Raw genomic sequence first — 25,411 nt, forward strand, 5'->3', positions numbered from 1 at the left:
TTAAAAGTAGTCAACATATCATATCCAAAAGAAAAAATGTTATTTAACACCTTTTTACAACCAATTGCCAATTATGGAACGGTAAAGGAGTTATAAAAAGAGTAAAATTTTTGTATTTAGAAAAAAAAAGTGAAAAGTAATAAATATTATGTCAAATAAATTTAAAAATATTTTAGGTGTCAAAATATAATTATTTTAAATGAAAAATATTATTTGATACCTTTTGACATAAAAGTAGTGAAAGAATAAAATAGGCATAAATTTTTTTTATTCATAAAGAAAGAAAGCATAAAGCAGTAAAATGTGGTGTCAAATGAGTGCCAAAGTTATTTGATATCATTTGACATTTATAAAGAAAAAGAAAAAACGGAAAGTTGTAATGAGATAAATGAGTGTAGAAATATTTTGGGTGTTTCAAAATACTATTGTCCCAAATGATAAAAAAAATGTTATTTAAATCTTTTTGACAACATTTGACGCTTAGGAGTAAAACAATTATAAAAAAATTAATCTTTTGTATTTGTAAGAAAAAAAATAAGAAGTGAAAAGGGGTGTAAGAATATTTTGGGTGTCAAATTTTGTATTTTATTTTTACAAACATTAACAATTTCAAAAAGTTTAAATTATAAATATTGTATAAATTATGGTAAAAAAAAGTACAAAAAAATGCCTTAAAAACAGTGTGTATAAAACTAAAATACAATTTGTCAGACCTCATTAAAACGCATCCAAAATCTTCCTGTCAAAATCATTAAAATGCACCAAAAACTCCTCTGAACGGATGCCAGGTGTCAAGCAACGAGGATCAGAAATCAGATAGTGGGATGCAGGTGTCAGCAGAAGAACGGATCTCGTTTTGACGTGGGAAGAAAATGATTTTTCTGAAACTTCCGTCCCACTCTCTTCTGCATGCACCTTCTTCCCAGACTCTGAACTTCTCAATTTCTCCTCCTTCTCTCTAAAAAGTTCTTCCTTCTCTCTACCAAAACTCACCAATTCTTTACTCCGATCTCTGTTCAGGCACCGTAGGAATACTCCCGGCGTCCCAAGCTTCAAATTGAACCGAACAGTTTCGAGTTCTGAAACTGATAAGTTTTCTCGACTTTAGCCGTCCGTTCTCTGGAACATGCAACTCGAGTTCTGGTTGCATGCTGTCGTCTTGCCTAAACCAATCCTGGTTTCTGTTATTTGTTTTAGTTTAAAGAGTTGGTTGAGCGTTGAGGGTAGAAGAAATTGTAGTCAGGCAAACTATTCTTCTGTCTCTAGGACGATCGTTCACACTAGAGGTAAGGGAAGCTTATTTAATTTGATTTTGTGTGTTTTACTGTGCTGCAAGGACGTTCTTTGAGTTGCATGAAGTATGATTTTTGTGATATTTGATTATTTGATATATGATAATTATTATGAGCTGATGTATGAGGAATATGAAATGTGCTATGATATGAATGTATGAAATTATGAAGTTATATGCTGGGAAATGAGTTTGAATGTAAATGAACTCTGAATATGAACTTTCCCTATGATAATGTACGTTTGTCATTGAACGGTCCTTGACCGTTCGGTGTTTCTAGTAATCTTGTTTGAAACTTGATTCTTTCATTTGGAAAGAATCCTAGTTGAGGACAAGTGTCTTCTTGTGATAATACTGTGCTTGAGCGTTCGGCCAAGCGTACTTGCATCTGAGTATTCGGTGATAAACTTAAATCTTGTAAATATATGTATTTGTATATGGTAGTTATTCTTAAAACACAATTCCGATAACATGTTATTTCTTAATCTTTTTATTATAAGTTTAGTAGTGCTCGGTCTCACACCAAGCTCTCGTAATGAGTGGTGCTCGGTCTTTTATCAAGCGCTTGTACACGTTTATAGTTGATCCATCTTGATGAAATAGCGTTCGTCCAACTTCAGTAGAATTTCCTTTTACCGTGTTCGGTCATTGACTGACATTGGGTTTCTATATGTGAATTATTCTAAGTATGGTTCTTTAACGTCTTGACGTGTCTACATTCATTGTCTCCGCCTTAGAGCCACCGTACTTGATATGTTCTTTGAAGTGTTGGTTTGAGCTCACGAGAGTCAGTTCATTTAACTGATTCATGTTGTAAGTAACGTTCGTCATACCTTATAAAATTGTATTCGGTTTATTCCTAAATCTGACGGTAACCCTCTTGGTCTTATTCTATTCTGGAACGGGAGAATTCCCTGTCTCGTTCCTAGTATTCATCCTCGTTCTGAGTGAGGACTGAACGTTCGGTATTTGATGTTTTTAGAATTGGTGATGAAGATGAAATTAAAATGATAGATAATGAAAGATGAAGAGTATACGGGATGGATGAAATGTTGTGGATTTTGAACGAGCGTTCCAGGGAGGAACGACTCATGGATGAATATTTAAATTGTAAAGTATGAATGTGGCAATGCTTAGCTGGCGGTTCATCCTAATGTTCCGTGAGTACTCGTCCTCACGTAGAGGAGGGTAGGTCATGTGTGGGAACGGCAGGAGGTCCTAGTCCTTAGGGGTACTTTGGACAGATAGGACTAACCTCGGGGTGGCAGCTGATGAGAGTATTCCAGTTACTACATCACCCGGATGCACGAACGTCGTAGCTACACAAATTTCATACAATCCGGACAGTCAGTCTAGTGATAGGCTTTGTATGATTCGTATGATGAAATTTATCTTGTGTTGGATTGTATGAAATGTATGTGTATGTACGAATTAAATTACATAAGCTTACCCTGTGTTTTCTTGTGTTGTCTCGTTTTGTACGTCCGTCCTTATCGTTGCAATGATCATCCGTGTGGATGTGAGCAGAAGGAGACGAGCTGCTGGAAGAGACGCTGAAAGAAGAAAATTTGGTAGAAATAGAAGTAAAGACCGAACAATAGGACGTTCGGTCAGTAGTTTATTTTGATTGTAGTGTGGTCGTTTGATCACCTTCTCTTTTGATTATATTTGACTGTTCAATAGTTTCTTTTGTAAACCGATCGGTCAGTTTTGCTTATCCTGTACAGTTTTAGCTATAACCTTTGTGTAAGGCCGTTCGGCCGTAACCGTACGTTTTTCTTAGAGTAAAAACTGATCTGAATTATTAATTAATGTGATTATTCTATCATATAATTTTGTACTATATTTTTTAGAATGTTACACAATTATTTGCTTTAAGAAATATGATTACAAAGAATGAGAAAGTATAGAAAAAAGTAATAATATTTAATAATATTCTACAAATACAAATATATAAAAAATTTCTTTGTTCTGTGTATCCTATTTTAATTGCAATTCTATAATATACTTCATTCTATTTTTTACTTTTTATTACAATTCGGCACTTACATTGATTTCTAATTTATATTTTTTTTCTTTTTTTCTTTTTTTTTTATATTTAATGGACTTCTTTAATGTTAATTAAAATCTTTAAAATACAGCTTATTTTTCTTTTTTTATATAAAAAAATTCTTTTACATTTTAATATTTAATTGATAAATTGAAAGTTCTGTAATCTGAAATTTAATTATTTAAAATAGTATTTTAAATTTAAACAAATCTTAAATAAATATTAAAATTATTAAGAAAATTAGAGGACTAATATTTAATCTATCTTAAATAAATATTTAAATGAATTAATAAAAATATGTTTCTTTAATATTTCATAGTTTAAAATTAATTAATTTTACGTAAGTTAAAAAAAGTTCTCAAACAAAAACATCTTATCATGTTACCTTGTGACCCTCCTCGTCACTCTCATCCTCTGCAACTTTCTCTTCATCCATACTCAAACAATGTTTCACAAAAACTAACACTAACACAGTACCTCAACAATGGCGTTCTCTAATGCTTACAAGCTATCAGAATTTTCTTTCTCAGCACTCAATCCTCCTTCTCCTCCTTATCGTTCTTTCCACAAATTCCCATTTCGCACACTCACCTTCGCTTCTCTCCCAACCCCTAAATCCAACGTGTCTGCACCCTGGCTAACCAAATCACCTTCTCCCAAAAAGGTCACCGAATCCCTCACTGCCGACGACCCAATTCACCGGGCAACCCCAAAACAACCGCAGAACGCCGTCGAGAGGATCGTCCTTCGGTTGCGCAACTTGGGTCTGCCTTCAGAAGAAGAAGAGCAACAAGAACAACAGGAAGAACTTCCGGCAAGTAGTACGGCGACAGTGACCGGAGATGAGAGGCTGAGCGAGTTGCTCCGGCGGGAGTGGGTTCGGCCGGACGTTGGACTGGTGGGCGAGGATGGGGAGGATGAGATGATGCTGCCGTGGGAGAGGGAGGAGGAGAAGGTGGTTGTGGTTGGGAGTGGAAGGGATGAAGAAGGGTTGAAAAAGAGGAGGGTTACGGCTCCTAGTTTGGCTGATTTGACCCTTGAGGATGAGTTGCTGAGGAGGTTGAGGAGAGAGGGGATGCGTGTGAGGGAGAGGGTGAGTGTTCCCAAGGCTGGACTCACTCAGGAGGTGATGGAGAAGATTCATAAGAGGTGGATGAAGGAAGAATTGGTGAGGCTCAAGTTTCACGAGGAACTTGCGAAGGATATGAGGAAGGCTCATGAGATTGTTGAGGTTCAATTCTTATCCTTTCTCAAACACTTAACATAAACACATAGCATGTCATAGACACCAATTACTGTTTCAAAAGTGATTCATGAACATCAAGTGTGGGAGAACGAGAGTGAAGTTTAGATGTGAAAAAAGTGATGTATAATGTGTTTGGTTCCTAGATATGGTTTTTCATGTTTACTAAAAGGCTAGTAGTTATATCTTTCACATTCTCTATGGTTTTCCAAATGCATTTATAATTTGACAAGAAATGAGATAGAGATGTCAATTGAGTGTTTGCATTGTTGGAATGTCCAAAAGTATTATTTACGAGTTACTTGACTTCATTGTTGTTCTTGTCCTAGGCTCGATATAATGCGTTGGAGAAGAAAATAAAAACCAATGAATTGAACTTCTTCTAGAAGTTTAAATGAGCTCATGTACATTACTATTTTACTTAAGTCAGAGGAGAGAACCTTTATAAAGTTTACATGCATAAGTTGAGCTTCTTGTATTTGCTTGTGGAGATTTCTCTCCAATTTGGGTCTTGGTGAGTTTTGAGTTGCATTGTAAGTGTGCATTTGTTTTTCTTCCTTTTCTGTCAATTTAGAATGTTGCTACTTGCTGTGTGATTCTGTGTATGTTTAATGCTGATGTTGACTTTGTATTTTGTTTGAGGAACAATGGACTGATTAGTTGTAGTGTGCAGCGTCGAACTGGAGGATTGGTTACTTGGAGGGCAGGGAGTGTTATGATGGTGTATCGTGGTATTGATTACCAAGGGCCTGACTCGAGGAAGGAAGTTAATGACAAGAAAGGTAATGACTTTTTTGTGCCTGATGTTTCATCAGGAAGTTTGTTGAAAAGTGAAGTCAGTAATGCAGTGTCATCTCTAGAAAAGAATGACGTGATGGAGAGGGAGCAAGAACAGTCTAAGAATGTGACTGAGGCGGAAGCAGAGTACAATGCACTTCTTGATGAATTAGGTCCCCGTTTTGTTGGATGGTGGGGTACGGGGATACTTCCTGTTGATGCTGATTTACTTCCAAGAACCGTTCCAGGTTACAAAACACCGTTTAGGCTTCTTCCTACAGGAATGCGTTCTCGGCTAACAAATGCAGAGATGACCAATTTAAGGAAACTTGCAAAATCACTTCCTTGTCATTTTGCCTTAGGTAAGTTCATCTACTGCAATATTTATTGAGTTTATTTTCCTTTGTGCTTATATAAATCCTTTTCTTAATTTTATGCTAGGGAGAAATAGAAATCACCAAGGTCTAGCATGTGCTATTCTTAAGCTTTGGGAGAAAAGTTTAGTTGTAAAGATTGCTGTCAAACCTGGCATCCAGAACACAAACAATGAACTGATGTCTGAGGAGCTGAAGGTTTGGTTATTTGAAATTTGGAAATTTTGACTAGTGCAATCATGTGCTTGTGTCAGATCTTATACATTTCATTCCATCGAGGTCTTGACCTTTCAATATATACACACTTGGATGTAAATCTTATGTTAAGTTTTTGGATCTAATCTAATTGTTCCTTGAAGCTGCTAGCTTTGCTTTTATTCAGCTACAGTCAGTAATCAGAATTATGATTTGTTTTTGCATGTATCTTTGAGGAAACCATTGCTTTTCTTTTTTCGGTAATTTTATCAGAAATAAGTGTAGCTAGTAGGGAATAATTAAAAGGCTACTATACTCTCACAATTAACAGGCCTTCACTTTTTTTGCCAAAACATTATTCACCACTAGAGCCATTTTATTTTTTAATGTTATCCCAAATCAATTATGTGATATTAAAGATTTAACATATTCTCTGGGCTTAATCTGTGTAATGTGGCTAATTTTTTTTTTCCACCATGTTCATTTTATTGCTTAGACATGATGCACTGCTAGCTCTGTCAATTTCAGTTTGTAAAGAGTGATTTTTTCTTGTTTTGCTACAGATGTTAACAGGAGGTACCTTGCTGCTAAGGAATAAATATTTCATTGTTATATACCGTGGGAAAGACTTCGTTCCAACAAGTGTGGCTACTGTTTTAGCTGAAAGAGAGGAAATGACAAAGCAAGTACAGGATGTTGAAGACAAGTTCCGGTGCAGAGCAGTTGATGCAATTCCATCAGGGCAAGGTGAAGCAACAGCACAGGCTGGGACTCTAGCAGAGTTCTACGAGGCCCAGGCTCGATGGGGAAGGGAAATATCTCCTGAAGAACGGGAGAAGATGGTGGAAGAAGCTGCCAAAGCCAAGACTGCTAAGCTTGTCAGAAAAATTGAACATAAACTATTTTTAGTAAGTATCTATATATTTCTATATAATAGTGATAGTACTTGGTTCATTTCACCTGAAAGTCAGACTTGGTTTGTAGTGCATTGGTGGATATAACTTATTCACATTATTTATTTTAGTAGTCCTCAGATTGGAATTCTGGATTGATTAGAATATAAATCCTGCCAGTTTTTTTCACCTTTAATTTTAGCTATGATTGTCTGGTTGCAGTAGGCTGTAGTTTATTTCTACAATATTTGCGTATAGGAGTGCAGCATAATAGGATAACAGTTGTTTGTTTGGTTGTCTTTACAAAACTGGACTTTCTTTGTTCATCATATTTACTATTCTATTGTCTGAACAGGCCCAGACCAAAAAGCATAGAGCAGAAAGGCTCTTAGCTAAAATAGAAGCGTCGATGGTTCCAGCTGGTCCTGATTATGACCAGGAAACAATCACAGATGAAGAACGTGTTATGTTCCGTAAAGTTGGTTTAAGAATGAAACCATACTTACCACTTGGTGAGTAATTTTGAACTATACAAAAGTTGCTCTGTCTAGCAATGCAAAGCTGATATCTTTCTTTGATAATCTCCAGGCATACGTGGTGTTTTTGATGGTGTTGTCGAGAATATGCATTTGCATTGGAAACACCGAGAACTTGTAAAATTGATGACAAAACAAAAGACTCTTGCTTTTGTGGAAGACACAGCAAGGTTACTTGAATATGAGAGTGGTGGAATACTGGTTGCAATAGAAAAAGTTTCCAAAGAATTTGCTCTTATTTACTATCGTGGAAAGAATTACAAGCGGCCAATTAATCTAAGGCCAAGAAACCTTCTAACGAAGGGAAAGGCACTAAAGCGACATGTAGCCATGCAACGACACGAGGTTCCTGTTTTCTATATGAGAATTACTGATCTATTTCTGACTTCATATCTATAATGTTACATTTGGTCTTGTGTGAATTGTGCAGGCTCTGAGTCAGCATATTACTGAACTGGAAAAAACTATAGAACAACTGAAAAAAGAACTTGTAAGTATTGTTGACTTATCAGAAATTATTTAGTATTATTTTGATGTAGTGGAGAGGTCACTGCTAACAGTTAGACAGAAATGACTTGATTGGTCACTGTCCTTAAAAATGGTTTCTTCATTATTACCACTTGACAAGACAGCAACTACCCCCTCCCAAGAATATCGATTCTCCATATTTCGAGTTATAGACTCTTAAATCAATCTTAACCATTGAAACCCATCTGCTTCCTGTGCCTAGACTGACATTATGTTACGGGGTCTGCTTTCGATATTTTGAACATGTGAGATTGGTCATATTATGAAGCCGTCAAGTGGCTCCAGACTTAGTTTGGAATGGTCCATATCTGATAATCTTATGTTCTTAGCCCCTACTTCTTCTTTGTTCCAATCGTAGCATTTGTATCTTTCTAGAATTTCACTCTGCTTAATTAAATGTGAACTTGACAGCCTATTAATAGGTCAGAACTGTGGTTTATATACGCCCTTTTGATTCTAAGTTAGGTAGAATTGATTTTTGAGGAAATTAACTTTGAACAGTTGAATGTGATTAGACGCATGTCTAAATTAATCTGAACTACATATGCACATTAGAATGTGCTTTTCATTGGAAAATGTGAGAATTGATTTTCTAATTTTAAAATAAAACAGGGCTATATTAGCTAAGTTTTTTAAATTTAATCAGGATAAGCCTCAAGACTTGGAAGATGAAGATGGGGCCAGCGCAGAGGAAGAGGATCTTAACCAAATAGACAACATCTCAGAATTGACCCTAGTAAGTTTATTCTCTTGTCTGCTTGATTTTGGTAAGGCTATCAAATAGCTTTTACCAATTTAATACTATTTCTAAATGGTAGCTCGGGCATTTACAATTTCCTGTATTTATAATTTTCTGTACTATTAAATGATTAATATGGAATTTGGTACTGCTTATAATAATATTTACTTTTTATCGGTTGAAAGAGGGTAAGGGGGAAAAAATTGAAAGAAAGAAATAAGAGCAAACTTAATTTTTAACTTCAATGACAACTAATTTGTCCAGTTATTTGGAATGCAGAGTGAAAATGAAGATTCTGATGGTTTTGATGATGAGGAAGAAAGTGACTGGTTAGATGATGGGGAAGAAAGTGATTGGGAAGATGACGAAGACCCGAGTTTTCCAAATTCATAAGTGATGAGCATTCTTGAAGAGCGGTTGACATATTTGTATTGAAGTTTCCTGGATAACATCTTCCGTTACATGTGGCTTAAAGGTATTAGCTTTGATACTGATCATGTAGCTCATAAGTTTGCATTTGCAACATCCTTCATTTTAGGAAAGCATAATAATCCCGAGTTATGCAATTTGGATGTCATGCCATAGCTCTGTGATTCTTTCATCGTCAATACTAAAAGTAGTTGACCAAATGCGCTGGTTGTAATTCTCAATTTTTCTCTACGGTTGAGGCATTTTTTTATCCCTTTATAGGGATTAAATGCAGTAATTTTCCCTACATGTATGTAGGATAATCAAGAGGCAGGCTAAAAGCAACTTGTATGGTTCTTCCTCTATTAGCGCATTCTTTTGAGATGAGAATATGGTGTTCATTTATTCAAACTTGTACAAAGATGTGCCTAGATTCGTGGTCTTGCAGCAGAAAAAGTTCATCATCCATTATCTACTTCTCTCTGGTTTTCTACTACCATCTTTCAGCATGCTGGCTGACTTTTGAGCTGCATGAGTCTATGCCCCGACATTGTGGCTGAGCTGATTATTGTAAATCTTCACATCGTAATAGGCTATTTGGTAAAGGATAATTCTTTTCCTGTACTTACTATATTGATATTATTATGCCTTACTGAGTTTTTTTTGTTCTTTCAATTCAGTTAAGTAGACAATAAATGTACTAGGCTGATTTAATGGGATAAGATGCACAATTTTGGTTATAGCTATTAAACATGCTCAACTGTTCATTTTTGCTTACAATTTTTGCTTGACTCTTTGTTAACATTGGTATTAATGTAAAAACTATTAAGAGAAATTTAATGATAAATACTGAATGTGAAAGAAGGCACAAAGGAATTTGGAAAATAGGTTCGTGCAATAATCAACCATAAACCTGATCCCTTACTAGCTTAGGTGTCCAATTCCCAGGTGTTTTATCATAATTTTGTATGGAATAACAAGTAGTGATTGCCCGTGCACTTATTGAAGATCAAATTCTCCAAATGTAATTTGATTACACATGCTAAGCTGGCTTATTTGTAGTAAAGACTGTTATACAGATATATGTACCGGAGAGAAGAAGGATGTTCAATCTAAAGCTGCATGTTGCAAATCTTTCAAAAAAGAGTATATTATTAAATGTTCCAATTTTGATTGTAAAGAGTGCTAAAAATACTTGGTAGTATTATACATAGTTGTCTGTCAAAGCTACTTGCAATATGTTCCTGTGATAACTATTGATGAATACTAACAGAATCATCACCAGAATTAGAATAAACAAATACTAGCAAAGTGGGCAGTTTTGATTCTCCTTCATGTTGAAGACCTTTGATCCCATTTGAAGTGCAAACTGAGTCAAGCCTTGGTTTTCTTTGCATTCATCTCAATTTTAGGGGCAAAAAAATGCCTTGAAATATACCACTTTTTAAGTCTTTCTAGTATGTAGATGGTACTTTATAGAGGGATAACAAGTAATTTAGATAATCCTACAAGAATTTAAGGAAATGCATATCAAAATTAGAACGGTAGAAAAGGTAAATAGCCCTAAACCCTAAAATAGAGACTATATTTTGAAAAACAGAAGCTCAACTTATTTTAAAAGAACCAAAAATATATCTTATCAACCCTTTTCTTTGCTTTATTTTTCTTCTTTTAATTTATTTTTCCTTTCACTTACACTTACCAAAAAGGGTGTACGTACATCATTTTCATACTCTAATTACGTGAAAAGCAAAAAGGGTTGATTGAAAGTGATCAACCTAAAAGGAGTAGTATAGCATGTGTTTGGATAAATGTAAAAACTACTGCTTACAACATAGGCACGCTACTTAGTTTAAATATGATAAGAAACCAAACGCACGTACTCATTGTCACGGTATCATGCAACGTCAATTGATTGGATTGAAACCAAAGAAGAGAGAAAATCGACATTCAAGCAGCCAAACACGTGTAAATTGATATTCAAGCTTCGAACATTAAAGTCTACATTTGATTTTTATATCTAGTCCATTTAACCTTCTAATTCCTGCAATAAAACACTACATAAACTGAATTTAACGGCTACTTTTGTGGCAAACCAGTATGCTAAGGTGCCTGATATGTGTTTTTTCTGCTGCTATGCTCGTCAAGCCAAGCTATAATATCACCAAGCACGTGAAATATAGTTTCATCAGGTTCACCTTCAAGTAGAGTATGGAAAGCATCCTTATAGAGACAGAGTTTCTTGTCCTTAACTTTAGCTTTCTCATACAAAGCCTTGCTAGCTGATGGATCAGTAATTATATCAGCCTCTCCATGCATGATCAACAATGGCAGAGAAACCTAGCAATTAAAACTCTTCCGTCAGTCTCTTTACCAGAAAGTTCCACCAGAACCATGTCCCCTATCTCAAGGAAGTTATTATTAAAATGAAACATGTGCAATAGCTCAAGGAAGTTACAAGACTTTGATACCACAAGTTTTTTCCTATAACTATGCATTAGCTTTGGTTTATTCGTGCAATCACCAAAATATCAGGAAAATTACAACCAACTTGATATGTTGTTTGCTTGTTTCTTTTGTTTTAAGGAATTTGGTTGTTTGTTTACTTTATGAAATCTCATTCAGCATTTCAAATATATAATTTATCTCTTCATATTAAAAAGAAAGTCAAGGGGAAAGATATCATATACTTCTTCCAAACGCTGTTCTAGCTCCTGTGTGGCTTTCAACAGCTCCAATGCAGTTCCCAGTCTTGGTTTATCCTTGTAGAGTAACACATTATAGGGTGCCTGGAGAAAATCACATAAAGATCATGAACAGAAAACGAAAATGGGTTATTTACTGTATTTAATTTCATATAATTTCAAACATGATGTGGTACACCAACCAGTTTTCTCTTGTTCAGATCTCTAAATATATTATCTTTCACCTCTTCCTTTTGTGGAACTAACTTAGTTTTGGGAAGAACTTTGGCTACACCAATTAGTATTTGCTTCACCAACCAATGTGGAATCATATCCTCAGCAAACTACTCAAGAAAACTGGTTAGTATTCTTGCATATGGATAGAGCAATCAAGTAATAATTATAGTTGTTTAAATTCAACCTTGCACAAAGGTGCAATAAGTGCAGCACCATTCCATGCAGTAGGTTGTTTGAAGTGAATATTCAAGGCAATGGCTCCTCCCATTGATTCACCCAACAAGAAGCTTGGCACATCTTGATACTTCTTTTGTTCTGTCATCCAAATTCAACGGTTATTACACATTATGGTTAAGAAGTGGACTTTAAACCTAACTTAACTCTACAAAATCGGCTTGTAAGGTGAGGTTTGTATACACTTATATATTTTAAATTGGTCTTATCTCTAGTCGAAGTGAAACTTTTAACCATTATTCAACTGAAAATGACAAACCACTGCATGGATTTGTGCTAGGACAAAATTTAAATACAATTCGTTAACTATTTCCAGTGTTGTTCTTCAATTAGCATTAAACTTTTTAAATAAAACTCTAGTTATGATTTGATAGAATGTGATAGTGCTAAATGTTGTAAATATTGTCTGTGTTGTTCTTCAATTATACTAAAGTTTTCTAATTAAAAGTTCTAAATGAATGACTTCATGTAAACATTTGAGAAAACCCATAATGACACTATAAAGAATTATTTGAAATAATGGAAAATTAGATCTTACCCTTAATTTTTGAGAAATGTTCGATGACATCATTGACTAGATTTTCAAAGCTAGGAATATAACCATGAAGACCATCTGATAGGCCAAATCCAGGGAAATCCAATGCAAATACTCCATATCCAGATGATGCTAACTTCCTTGCAACTCCTAAAAACAAGAAACACATGATGATCTATCTCTTTTTCTGCATAAACATATTAAACTAATCTCTCATTTATTATAGATCTTTTCATGCCTTCAAAGTAAAATGTGCAGGTGTCTGCGTATCCATGACAGTAACAAATGATTGCTTTCAAAGGAGAACTTTCTGGAAGCCAACTTTTAGAGAATATTTTTATTCCTCTGGAGTTCACTTCATAAACCTGTACACAAACAAATATTTGAAATTATTTCATCAAATTAATGATAAGTCTTGTGTCATACTATTAGAAATTCATAAAATGTAATTAATGACTAAATATGCTTAATTACACATGAACACACTTTTTTGTATTGGAAATTTCTCATCCCACTTTTATAATTTGTTCTTCACCCTCCAAATTTAAATTCTAAGTCAACTTTAACTAGAGCCATAAAGATTGAGCATAAATGGAATGAGAGCATATAAGAATCATAGTTCTTTACCTCTTTCGTCTTCACCCCATCTGATGGTAACTGCAGCAAATTTCAAAAACAGAAATGAGCTACAATAATATTCTCTATTTTATTTTTTTACATTTTATTGTAGGAAATAAAAGTATGAGCTACAATGTGATGAAGTTAATATGCAGAATATCATCCTTTTTGGCCCTCATTGTTCTAAACAAAAGACGTACAAGTAGATGAGTTTGAGCATTGTTCATATAAGTCTCTTTCAAAATTTAGTATATGTTTTTGATAAAATTAATTTTTATCAAAGTTGATTTTACATTAACTTATGCTCATGTTTTCATTACAAAAACAAATCGGTAAAAAAAAAATTTATCAAGACAAAAACTGTATAATGTATAATTTCAACTCAAAATTCATTTTTTCAACCAAAGCAATGTACTTGGACTAGTTTCACAGTGATAAATAATCCATTGTTTTTCATGAGGAAGACAAAAAAGAAGTTAGTTCAACTACAATATATGATTTTGTGGAATATGTTAACCAACATTACTTTCAAGATGATATTTTAGAGAATATAAGTGAAATGAAGCATAGCTTAATGTGATAAAGAGAAAATACAATATACTTACCCTAAACAAGCAATGATCAATGGCAAGTTGAATATCCTTAAAAGCCTCACGAGCACGCCTTCTAGCAGGTGCCTCATCCAAGTTGGCCAGAAAAATGGTTTGCAAGTCATCACTCATATATTTAATTTCTTGGTTTTTGCTTCCAACCATGGCTTATGGTAATGTATGTGAAGAAGAAAAAGAAGGAAAAGTTTATAGTACGAAGGAGTGAAAGAGAGGTTCCTGAAGAAAAGGGTGACATGCATTAAGTTACATTTGGTTAGATGGTAGTGGCTAGGTCAGTATATCAGAGGAGTTTGGTTCCAGAATTTAATTACAAGCTGCTGCGGAGTTAATATTTTCTCACCTTATTCATTTATTACATTGGATCCACTCTTCTTCACCACTCTTGCTAATTAATGTGCTACCTAGCTCTTTACGTACTATATACTATATATGTATAAATATCAAATCACTAAACATCTTAAATGCACTCTATGATTACTATACTGTTTCTGTAATTTGGATGTGCATGTATCAAGCTCAGTACCTTTTGTTTTTTTAGGTGCTTAAAAGAGGAGATAAGGAACAAGAGAAACAAATTGAACACACTTTTAGAAATTTAACAATAAGCATACAATGTAATATAATATTATATTATATATGTGGTATTGGATCATGTTACTTATAGTTTTTAAATATGATACCGTTTACTGGGTACTAGTACTAGATTATTGTAATTAGTAAAACTGACAGGATCACTATGAGATACTCTACGATAAGTTACTGATACATATGGAATACTTATCAGAGATACTTTGGGTTGTACGTACGAAGGGGTAAGTTCAATATTTACTAGTAAGTACGAAATATCGGGTATTGAATATTATTTTTTTCGAATTAAAGACTACATAACTAAAATCTATTGATATCTATTTCTTGTTCGAGATATTTTCACGATGAATAACTTAATAAAAAACAAATACAATTTTTCACAAATAAGTTGACCATTAGATTTTGGACCAATGAATTCATAATTAAAATCATCGTCTATAATCAATAAAATATTTCTATAAATATTATCTCACTCATACTTTAATTTCACTCTTTTGCATTAATTCAAATTTAACTAAAATATTTGACTATAATACTAATTTGTATAGGAGAATTTTGCCTATATCCCATCATTTGATAAAAAGACTTAAAAAAGACTTAAAACACAAATATTGGATAATAAGAATTTGCGGAATGAAAAACAATTTTAAAAAATACGTTCGATCTTATAAGAATATATATAAAAACGTTCATCGTTCATTCGTTTAGGATATTAAAATAAAAATAATATCACAATCTTTTATTATGACTTTGCTCATAATTCGTTAGTGTTAATTTTTCTTTATGTATATCTTCTTAAAAGAATCTAAAATAATATTAAAGTTCATGTTTCGTTTTAATGGTCGACACAGATAAATAATAAGTAAAAAATTATAAAGTATTGTTTGTTTGGCTTTATAATATTAGTGTTAGAATAAAGACTGAATTTAATAATAAATAATCATATACAATGCATCATAGACACTTCTCGTCCATCTAGCTCTGTTGGCTTATTAAAAACTCCACCCATTTTAATTTAACCATATACAATGCATCAAACATATGTATTTACAATTTTTTATTTTGTAATCGTTTATTTAGTCAAAAGTTTGATTTTAGAAATATTTTCATTTTTTTCCCAAATACTTCATAACACTTAGGGCATACAATTACTTCACACTTATACTATAAAAATATGTGATTTTATTAGAGATTTTTTTTTCATATTATTAATGGTTTTTAACTCTGATAAATATATTTTTCATGATTAGAAAAATTAGCAAAAAAATTATTATCTGTAAAAATTTCCAATGAATTTGTTTGTAACCGTCAGAGAATTTTACAAAAGTCATCGTCACTTACAGGAATTTCTAAAGTGCAGTCATTTACGAAAGTTTTCACTCAGTTTAAAACAGACAGAAAATAACCTCTATTATATTATGTTATTTTTGTAGTGTTAATTCATGATTAAAAGTCAGTAACTAAAACAATTTCAACATAAAAGTACAAATTATAAATTATGAAAGAATTAACAACTAACTTAAATTATAAAAATATTTTACTCTATCCTTTGAAAATGGAACCTTTGATTCAGATGAAGATGTCTGAAAAACTGACACTCTGAAGACTTTTCTGAGTTGGTCTGAGCATGCATGTGCTTCCATCAGTAATCAATTACTGTAATTTCCTTATTTAGTGTTGAGAAAGACATTGTATAATTTTTTTTCCATTGATGCCATTTTCAAAGGTATTGTACAACATTACTATTTATTGTATATATTCTTCTTCCCAACACCCTTTTTTTCTTTTCTTCAATTTGACTCAGTTCACTGCATTCTTAATAAATGCCCTTATCTCCCTATAGCTAGCTTTCAATTATGTGTTTCTAGAAATCAGTCATTTTAAAACCTTAGAAAATTGAAATTGATTAGCCATGTTTGATTATGTTGTCAACAAAAAGGAACCATTCTTAGTATGGATTTATGATAACTATATTTTCAAAACATTTTTATAATATTTTAATATTATTTACGTGTTATTTATTGATTTATATTAATATTTATAATTATTATTATTGATTATGAAATAATTTTGAATGAATAAAGAATAACACACAAATTAAAATATTATAAAAAAATATTGTTAAAGTATCGTTATCCCTTCGTTTAATAATGTCTTTGGTATGATATATAAAATCGATTTCTTCGTTAAATTTGATTTAAATGTACACATCTACTTCTAATTAATAATTATTTCATGTATTCTTTTAATAATTTTGAACACTATGAATTATACATTTATTTAATTTTTTTATTTGGTTCATGTGTTTTTTTATTTAAAAGTAAATTTTTTTAATCATTTATTTTAGGGTTAAATATGTTTTTAGTCCCTGAACTATCAAGCGATTTTGGTTTTAGTCCCTACTCAGAACTTTGATGGTTTTTAGTCCTTATTGTTTTGAAACTCTGATTAATAGTCCTTAAAATTGGACGGTGTTAAGTTTCAGTGGATGTGGCAAACGGCGTTGCCACGTGATCACTCATCTGCTCTATTCTCTGTCTACCACGTTGGATGTTTAAGTGTTTGATCTGAGATTAAGTTAGTTAATTTTCCCCTAATTCAAAAATTTAATTTCACAAATTATGAACCCTATATCTGATTTAGGGTTTTTTCTGGTGCCTTCGTAAATCTTGTTACTCTTCTTCCATCACCAACCACAAACCCAGTATCACTATCTACACGGTCGTCCACCCTGTAATGGCAGAGTCCAATCCCTAATTCAAAAATTTCCTTTGTTTTAGATCACTTAGCCCAGCTTGCCGCACGCGAAGCTAACTTGCTCTATGGCGTGGAGGTCAGAGTCCAATCCCTACAGTACGAACTTCAAATGATCAAAGACCTCTTCAATACCACAAAGAGAACGAAGGGAATGGAACATACTGTTGTGAACCAAATCAGAGATGTGGCCCACTTAGCTGAGGATGTCATCGACATTTTCGTAGCCAAAGTTTCCATTTACAAAAGGAGAACCCTTCTGGGGAGGATGCTCCGTGGCTTTGGCCAAGCAAGGTTGCTCCGCCACGTAGCCGACAAAATAGACAAGCTCAAAACCACTCTCAACGAGATACGCGACAACAAGGACAAATATGATGCTTTCAGAGAAGCCACTAATCAATCCGCAGCAGAAGATGAGGAGGAGGAGAAAAGGTTGCAATCGCTGCACAAGCTAAGAAGAGACGTGGAGGAAGAACATGCGGTGGGCTTTGTCAAGGACTCCAAGGATGTCGTCAAGCGACTCTTGAACTGGTTAAAGTAAAACTAATTTTCCCCCAATTCAAAAGGACTCCAAGGATGTCGTCAAGCGACTCTTGAACTGGTTAAAGTAAAACTAATTTTCCCCCAATTCAAAAATTTAATTTCACAAATTGTGAACCCTATATCTGATTTCAATGAAGAACGTAATTAACTAACTTAATCAAACCCTAAACACTTAAACATCCAACTGGCAGACAGAGAATAGAGCAGATGAGTGATCACGTGGCAACGCCGTTTGCCACATCCACTGAAACTTAACACCGTCCAATTTTAAGGACTATTAATCAGAGTTTCAAAACAATAAGGACTAAAAACCATCAAAGTTCTGAGTAGGGACTAAAACCAAAATCGCTTGATAGTTCAGGGACTAAAAACATATTTAACCCTTTATTTTAAAAAGTATTTTTCTTGGACATTTTCTTAAAAAGAATTAAAACAAGTTTTTGATGATCCTGTAAACACTTCACAACTATGGGCCATTACTTTATCAAATAATTTGGCTCTGGTCTTAGTTTCCATTTATGATTTATATAATTTTAATATAAAAATTTAATAAATTATTTGGACCAAAGGATAATGTATTGCTTAAATTCACGGAAAAGGCACCATTTTAGTACTTTTTTAGAAAATTTATTGAAACAGACAAATAAAAAAATAATCATGAAAGTAAATAAGATGACACAAATGTGAAGAAATTAAGTGAATATAACACAACTTTAGTTTAAAATATTTTTATAATTAAAGTTATGTCAAAGGTGTTACAATTTTAAATTAAAAATATTTTAAACTAAAATTATATTATCTTGATACAACTTTTACTAAAATTCAACTATAAAATTGTATCAATAAGACTACTTCAGTTAAAATACAATAAACTAAAACCGTGTTACATCAACACGACTTCAATTTAAAAATACTTTACACTAAAATTGTTTTCTCCTATCATTAATGAAATGATGTCACTCGTATCAATAAGTTTTTTTTTCAAATCTATCGATTTCAATCATTTAAAAAAAATCACTAAAACAGTCTTTTGCCAAAATTTACCCATCTATAACAATATGTTACACTTTATAAGACATTTAATAAAAAAAAGTATATTATCCTCATTTATCTTTAAATTTGTCCTTCTTATCTAATTTAGTGTTGATATGAAAACATTTAGTTATTATATCTCCTTTCATCCATATCTATAACTAACACTCATACTTTCCTCTTTTCTATCCAAAAGATTAATGTTCGAGATCAACTTTTTTTGTTTAATTTGTATATTACCAAATTTATTATTATTAATTGACTTTCAGTCTTTTTAGTTTTTGTTTTAAGTCTTAATCCTTCTTTTGTTGACCCGTATCATCTCCCAAACCTCCTTAATTAATTATAGATTAAAATTCCTTCTCTTGTAACCAGCAGTTCAAAACTTTGAAGGGTTGATAGATCCGCCAGTGTACACAATATTAATACAAACAAATAATAAACATTTCTAAATCCAAATCTCACTTACCTAATTATTCTCTCTTTCAACATCCCTTTCAGGATTTATATTAAATTTCTCTAAAGAAAGTAAATTTTGATTATCCAAACTTCTTTAATTTTTTTTTGTAATTTGTATGTAATGATTTTAACTTACATATATATAAATTTATTTTATTTTTTTAAATCACATAAATATTCATCCATATCCTTTATTTTCATATGCTGAGGTTACAAGATAGAAATGGATTATATGGTTGTTAGAACATCATTTTCCATTTTATGAATTATTTAAATATACGAACAAGTTTTTTTCTCTCTATTTTTTATGTCGAAATTGATTCTAAAACATGAAATTTCAAGATAATTGAAATACTCTACGTGATAAAACATTGAAGGAGTTTAACAGTGATTAAAAACAGTCTATTTTTGACACATAATTACAATAGAAGAGACAGGTTTTACAACATATCAGTTTGGAAACGGTGGTGTTTTATTTATGGAAATTGGAGGGTTGATGTAATTACACAATGTTAGTTTCCTGATTTAAACAGATTCACCAAATGGAGTCCAAATTGAATGGTTGCTCCTGTTGCTGCTGCTGTGGCATACATTCTTGAACTTTTGAAGAAGATGCTGTCAGATTTGAACTTAGGTCAGTTCCAACTTGGGAAACTCCTTGACCCATAAATGATGCAAATTGATCTGTAGCTGCTGCTGCTGCTGCTGCTGCTTCTCTTTGTTGATAACTTCTAAGTTGCAATGCCTTGAGAAGCAAAGAATTTACAGAAGAAATGCTTGGACTTAGCAACCCAGAAGGCCATGGTAGTGATGGAAGAGAGGGGACCTGATGAACATCATTTGCAACTGCCCAATTCATTGCCAAGTTCATGCTTGTGTTAACACTATTACTCATATCAGCATTCATGAAACTGTGTCCTGAAATATTGTCAGTGAGTCCACCTGAAGAATTTGCAATGCTATTTAGATTAGGAAGCTCAACATCACCAAATTCATTGACCACTGAGACTGTGTCACATGGAGAATCTGGTTGTGATGAGTTTGTTTGCTGTGGTTTCTTCACCAGTAAGCTCTTCTGGAAAACCCTGCAAACCACCCATTCATCCTACAAAAGGAAACATATCATAGCAAAAGTTGATTTCTCAAACCACAAAAACCTAATGATCATATATGACTTGAAATATTATTGGTGAAATCTGATGCATGCATGAAGTTACTAACCTTGGAAGGTCTCAAGTGATGCTTGTTTTCGAGTCTATATTCGTGCATGACCCAATTGCTTTTCTCTCCCCTTGGAGCTCTACCTCTATAGAAGACTAGGGTTTTCTTCATTCCGACCAAAACACCAGTACGATAAATTTCCTTGTCTTTTCCTGTTGTTTTCCAGTAACCTGATTCAGTCGCTCGGTTTGTCCGAAGTCCAGTTGGATACTTTCTGTCTCTTAAGCTAAAGAAGTACCACTCTTTTTCACCCATTGAAGCCTTACCTGTTCCATCACAACATCAATATGTCAATCATCCTTATCATTATTTCATTATTTTATGTTCTCTCTATAATTAAGAGTTCAAATAATATATATATATATATATATATATCATATGCATGATTGGTAAGCCACGCCGCAGAAATAGAATGGATCAAACTTCTATTCTATGTTTATGCATCAGTTAGAAATTTGAAGTTTCTGGGGTGAAAGAAACTGAAAAACTATTATGAAATCAATGACTTCCTTCCATTCTGTTTTTCCGTTGTAATCAATTTCAAATTTCTCTCTATAAATATTTTTAAATTAACAAGTTACGTCATAAATATACAAAGAGATTTTGTCCAGAAAAATCAAAGCCTCTCATCTAGCCATATACAACAAAATACAGAAGCTATGGCTAGTAATTGAAGGAGAGTTAGATAAGAAGAAATCATGGATAGATATAAGAGGAGAGATTATGCTGAGAAAAGAATTGTGATGTGAAGTTAATGACCTGGTAGGTCCCATGGTTCAGATTTGTTGAGATCAACGACTGCTATAGCTTTGGATGTGAAGCTAGAATCAGAAACCTTCTTTGTAAGATAACATGTGATGAGTTCTTCGTCTGTAGGATGGAACCTGAATCCAGGAGGCAGATTTTCCTCCATCAGATTGATCAAACCAGCAGCAGTATAGCAGCTTCTGATACCTCTTCAACTGAAGAAGCTATAGTTTAAAGAAAGTGAAGAGGGTGTACCTCAAATATATGGGAAAAACACCATCAAAACCTTTCACTTTAAGGTTTTATTATTCACCCTTCAACCAGAAGCATTTCACACACACTCTTCTTCATATATCTTGGTTGAATATACTGAACAAACCTAAACATTGACTGTATCAATGTTGTGTTACGTGTCATTTCAATATTTATGTACATATGTAATGTGAAAAGATGTTATATTTTTGAGAAATTGTAGGGAAGACTAGTGGATATGATAATGTCTGTGCACGAGGGGGTTGAGTCTCTGTTACACCATATTTGAGATATATTAATTTCCACAAATATATTTTCTATGATCCTGTCCAACCACCTTCACCCATTTCTACCCACCACATAAATCTTTCACGCTAATCCCAATGGGAACATCGACTCATCTGAATCATATTCTCTTTAATTATTTTTTAAATATTCAACTTTTATCTTCTGTGTTGTCCACACTCACACCGTCATCAGGGAAATTAAAATTACAAGTTTTGTATTTATTTTGACGGTGTATTTGATACGTAGAGAAGAAAATAAGTCGAGAAGAAAAGAAAAAATAAATAAAAGGAAAAATATATGTGGTTTGGTTTGAAAAATAGAGAAAAATAAGTTAGAAAGATGAGATAAATCGAAGTAATTAACTATTATGGAAAGATCATAATCAATTATTATTTTTTTTTTAAAAAATCAATTTTAAAGTTTTTTTTATGTGTTTGGAATTATGGGTCAATAATTAAGTTAGTTAATGAATTTGATTGATTATTGTAGTAAAGTTTTAATTTCACAATAAATGCAATCATATCCTTCTTTATCTTATCTCTATATTTATAGATTTCGAAGTAAACTTTTAATTAGGATTGACCCAATTACTGTCCAAGAGTTTATAAACATGTTTAATCTTATTAAACATGTTGGATTTATGATGATGGTTTTAATATGTACTACTGATCGGTCATGTGTGGAAATGTTAGTCGATCGATCAATGGTGCTCTGGAGTTTGAAAAAATGTTCATTCTTTTAGAAGAATTGATTGTTCGGTGAGTAAAAAAGTACATTGACGGGAGAGTTATACTATACACTATAATTAAAAGTTACTCGTAACTTATCTATATTTAACAATTTTCTACTACTAAAATTTTCATTTCTTCTTCTCCAACAAATCACCTAAACCAGTAATTGATCAGATAATTTTTTTTTCCAAAGGCTGTTTAATTTTCTTAATTTTATATATTCAGTGAAGGAAAACTGCTGATGTATATCACATATTTAACAATGTATCAGTTATGATTAACCAAAGTTTAAACAGCAACTTATATAAGATAAAAATGATGCATGCATATATTGTATGGGAAGCATGTACAAACAGAAATCGTAATTAAAAAGAGAAAATGTAAAATCAAACAAAAAGACTATGTGAAAAATGTCGGTATTACCTACGAAAATGTTGATTTCCTGTTCATATGTACCTAAGTTTTTTTTTCCAATGTTCATGTGCGTGTTGTGACTAATATTACCGAGTGGTTAAAATGGTGACCAACCCGCGACACTGTGTTCATATTCTTAAGGTAACCCTTTCTCTTTGACCAGGATTTCATGTGTTAATATTTAACTATGGCCTCTCCTAAAATGTCAATCCTAAACAAGGAATTTGTGAGTGTTCTACGTAATCATGCATACATTAGGGTTTCTAGAAGAACACATGTATCCATACTCTTCTCTCTCTAACAATAATACCTTTATTTTTTAATAAATTTGGCAATTGGGAACTCAAGCATAAACCACAAAGTCAAAAAGCCAGACATCAAATTAGGAATTGTTCTATTTGGCACATGTTTGCTGGTAGTTCAAGCTGAAATTAATCATACATCTGTCCTTTAGTATTATCGTGTTTCCAAATTTTAAACCTAATTAAAATTGAGCATTAGTTCTAATTTCTTCCCTTAATTCTTCACTTCCCTTCTATCTTTTTGTCTTCATTCAAGTTTTCAAACATTCACCCTTTCTCTCTCTATCTCTTTCGAAGTTCAAATTAAACGTATTAAACTACAACAAATCTTCCTTCTATCAGCTTAATATTGTACTTTTTTTTCACCTGAAATTTCGTCAAACGTGTTTCATTTTATAGATAATTTTATTTCCCCAACTGGGAGGTAATATTAATTTCTTGATTTCGATATGATTGTGGTGCATGTTTGAGTGCTCATAAACATGTATGTATATGTGATATTATATTCACCTTTTGTTTTCAGTACAGATAATTATAATATCAAAAAATGCTTCAAAGTTCAAAGTTTGAATATTTATGCACATTCACCAATCAAAATAGTTTTAAGCTTCAAAGTAAGCATCCACACTAAATATAAGTTTCATTGTTATTTTTCTATATATGATAATCGGCATATCAAACATATGTTGTTTAAAATAATGATTTTTTTTTATTTTCAACAAAGAATTATATAATTATAGTTTGTTTGTTTGTTTTTGTACATTTTTATAATTATGTACATGGGTTGGAGTACTTTTAAGTACTATAATTGTATTTTATTTTTTTGTCAAAAAAAAAAAGAAGTTTTCTATGAGCAGATTTGAGTTTCTTATGTTAAACTAAGACTTGTTGAGACTTTGTTTAGAATTACTAGAATTTTAGTTAAGAAAAACTAATTAAAATTTGTGAATACTTTGTGATAGAAGACCTAGATAATGTGAGTGTAGCTTGATATAATGATGGATTTTGAGCAGGAATAAAATATTATTGTGAACATTTACTGGATTGTATTTCGAGATATTAATATATAAACATATATAAATGATGAGATTATGATGATGAAAATTTAATGTCTTTTTTAGATGGTGGATAAATATATGAATTTGTGAACATGTTTTAATTGTGGTGAAAATTGTTAGTAGTTTTAGAATGGAAATTAAAACTTACAAATGAAAAAGCTTATGATGTTTGGACTTTGCATATTATGTAGTAAGCTTGAACAAATACAAACTTTGTTGAATTGGAAAATTGTTGAGTTTGTATAGTTTAAAGGTTAAAACATGTTTGTACTGGTTAAGCAAAAGAAAGAAGAAAAAATTATGGTTATTTTTTAATCGACCTATTTGTGGGAAATGATGTTATCTCATGTAATTTTCCTGTGAAATTAAAAAATAGAAAATAAATAAAAAAAGAATTAAAGAATGAGATGAAAAATAGAGGCTGATAAATTAACAAAAGAAATGAACAAACTCATAGACTTACCTTTTCAGGCTGAGAAATTAGCAAAACCAATTGGATTCTGATTTCTGAAAACAATTTTTTAATTAGAAAAAGAAATAAATAAAAAACAGCTGAATATATATATATATATATACCAAACATTTAAAATAGATGACTTGTTGATTAACTTTTGTCTGGTTCTGAAATTATGTATATTATTTTTGTATGGTATGATTGTTTGTTTGAATAAACACTGATAAGACGATATGATTAAACAGTCATATAGTACAATTTTATTTTCATATTTTTTTTACACAGTTTTAATTCCTATTATCGGAACATTGTGGTGCTAAGGAGACTTTGTCATACACAAGTGAACCCAACTTTTTCATTTTAAAAGTAGTAAACAAAGTTGTGTCAACAACTAATAAGCCAGACAAACTTTATGATATAAAATAAAATCACAAAATAATAATTAGGTTTAGTTAAGTTTTAATTACTATGAATAAGTGTATAAATCTATAAAATTAAAAAAAAAATATATTACTAAGAATTCGTTTCTAAAAACAGAACTTTAGTAGTAAATAATCTGTAAAATTAACAAAAAAATATTTAAAATTCAGTCTTTCAAAAAAAATTGTACTTGAA

At 32.2% G+C, this 25,411-nt stretch overlaps 3 protein-coding genes across 4 annotated transcripts; 1 reads left to right on the forward strand and 2 right to left on the reverse strand.

The window, feature by feature from the left end:
- Positions 1–3,723: 3,723 nt before the first annotated feature.
- LOC124831920 (CRM-domain containing factor CFM3, chloroplastic/mitochondrial-like) lies at positions 3,724–9,814 on the forward strand. Of its 2 annotated transcripts, XM_088113617.1 has the most exons (11): positions 3,724–4,572; positions 5,258–5,366; positions 5,445–5,723; positions 5,803–5,933; positions 6,494–6,838; positions 7,179–7,335; positions 7,412–7,704; positions 7,790–7,849; positions 8,534–8,623; positions 8,906–9,101; positions 9,353–9,814. In XM_088113617.1, the coding sequence occupies exons 1-10, from the start codon at positions 3,826–3,828 to the stop codon at positions 9,017–9,019; spliced, it is 2,325 nt and encodes a 774-aa protein (XP_087969743.1). In that variant the 5' UTR covers positions 3,724–3,825; the 3' UTR covers positions 9,020–9,101; positions 9,353–9,814. The 2 variants fall into 2 exon arrangements, with proteins under 2 accessions (XP_087969743.1, XP_047161979.1); XM_047306023.2 differs by having other exon boundaries at positions 5,258–5,723.
- A 1,163-nt stretch (positions 9,815–10,977) lies between these two features.
- On the reverse strand, positions 10,978–14,210 carry LOC124831904 (caffeoylshikimate esterase-like). The gene is made up of 8 exons (XM_047306002.2): positions 13,948–14,210; positions 13,352–13,381; positions 12,963–13,089; positions 12,728–12,874; positions 12,140–12,270; positions 11,922–12,062; positions 11,725–11,823; positions 10,978–11,374 (listed from the first exon to the last, which is right to left on the reverse strand). Exons 1-8 carry the CDS (start codon positions 14,095–14,097, stop codon positions 11,138–11,140), a joined length of 1,062 nt encoding a protein of 353 aa, XP_047161958.1. The 5' UTR covers positions 14,098–14,210; the 3' UTR covers positions 10,978–11,137.
- Positions 14,211–19,725: 5,515 nt separating this feature from the next.
- On the reverse strand, positions 19,726–21,707 carry LOC124831910 (protein CUP-SHAPED COTYLEDON 1-like). Its single transcript, XM_047306008.2, has 3 exons — positions 21,310–21,707; positions 20,551–20,816; positions 19,726–20,434 (listed from the first exon to the last, which is right to left on the reverse strand). Exons 1-3 carry the CDS (start codon positions 21,461–21,463, stop codon positions 19,865–19,867), a joined length of 990 nt encoding a protein of 329 aa, XP_047161964.1. The 5' UTR covers positions 21,464–21,707; the 3' UTR covers positions 19,726–19,864.
- Between the last annotated feature and the right edge of the window lie 3,704 nt (positions 21,708–25,411).

Source organism: Vigna umbellata, chromosome 4 (genome assembly GCF_029865625.1).
Source record: "Vigna umbellata cultivar VRB3 chromosome 4, Vumbellata_1.0, whole genome shotgun sequence".
NCBI classification, from domain to species: Eukaryota; Viridiplantae; Streptophyta; class Magnoliopsida; order Fabales; family Fabaceae; genus Vigna; species Vigna umbellata.

Coding starts and splice junctions, on each gene's coding strand:
- LOC124831920 (XM_047306023.2), top strand. CDS start 3,826: ATGGCGTTCTCTAATGCTTACAAGCTATCAGAATTTTCTTTCTCAGCA. Junction 7,705..7,789: donor TAGCCATGCAACGACACGAG/GTTCCTGTTTTC, acceptor TGAATTGTGCAG/GCTCTGAGTCAGCATATTAC. Junction 7,850..8,533: donor AACAACTGAAAAAAGAACTT/GTAAGTATTGTT, acceptor AAATTTAATCAG/GATAAGCCTCAAGACTTGGA.
- LOC124831904 (XM_047306002.2), bottom strand. CDS start 14,097: ATGGTTGGAAGCAAAAACCAAGAAATTAAATATATGAGTGATGACTTG. Junction 11,824..11,921: donor ATCTGAACAAGAGAAAACTG/GTTGGTGTACCA, acceptor GATTTTCTCCAG/GCACCCTATAATGTGTTACT. Junction 11,375..11,724: donor TAGAACAGCGTTTGGAAGAA/GTATATGATATC, acceptor TTTAATTGCTAG/GTTTCTCTGCCATTGTTGAT.
- LOC124831910 (XM_047306008.2), bottom strand. CDS start 21,463: ATGGAGGAAAATCTGCCTCCTGGATTCAGGTTCCATCCTACAGACGAA. Junction 20,817..21,309: donor TGAACCATGGGACCTACCAG/GTCATTAACTTC, acceptor GTGATGGAACAG/GTAAGGCTTCAATGGGTGAA. Junction 20,435..20,550: donor ATCACTTGAGACCTTCCAAG/GTTAGTAACTTC, acceptor TTCCTTTTGTAG/GATGAATGGGTGGTTTGCAG.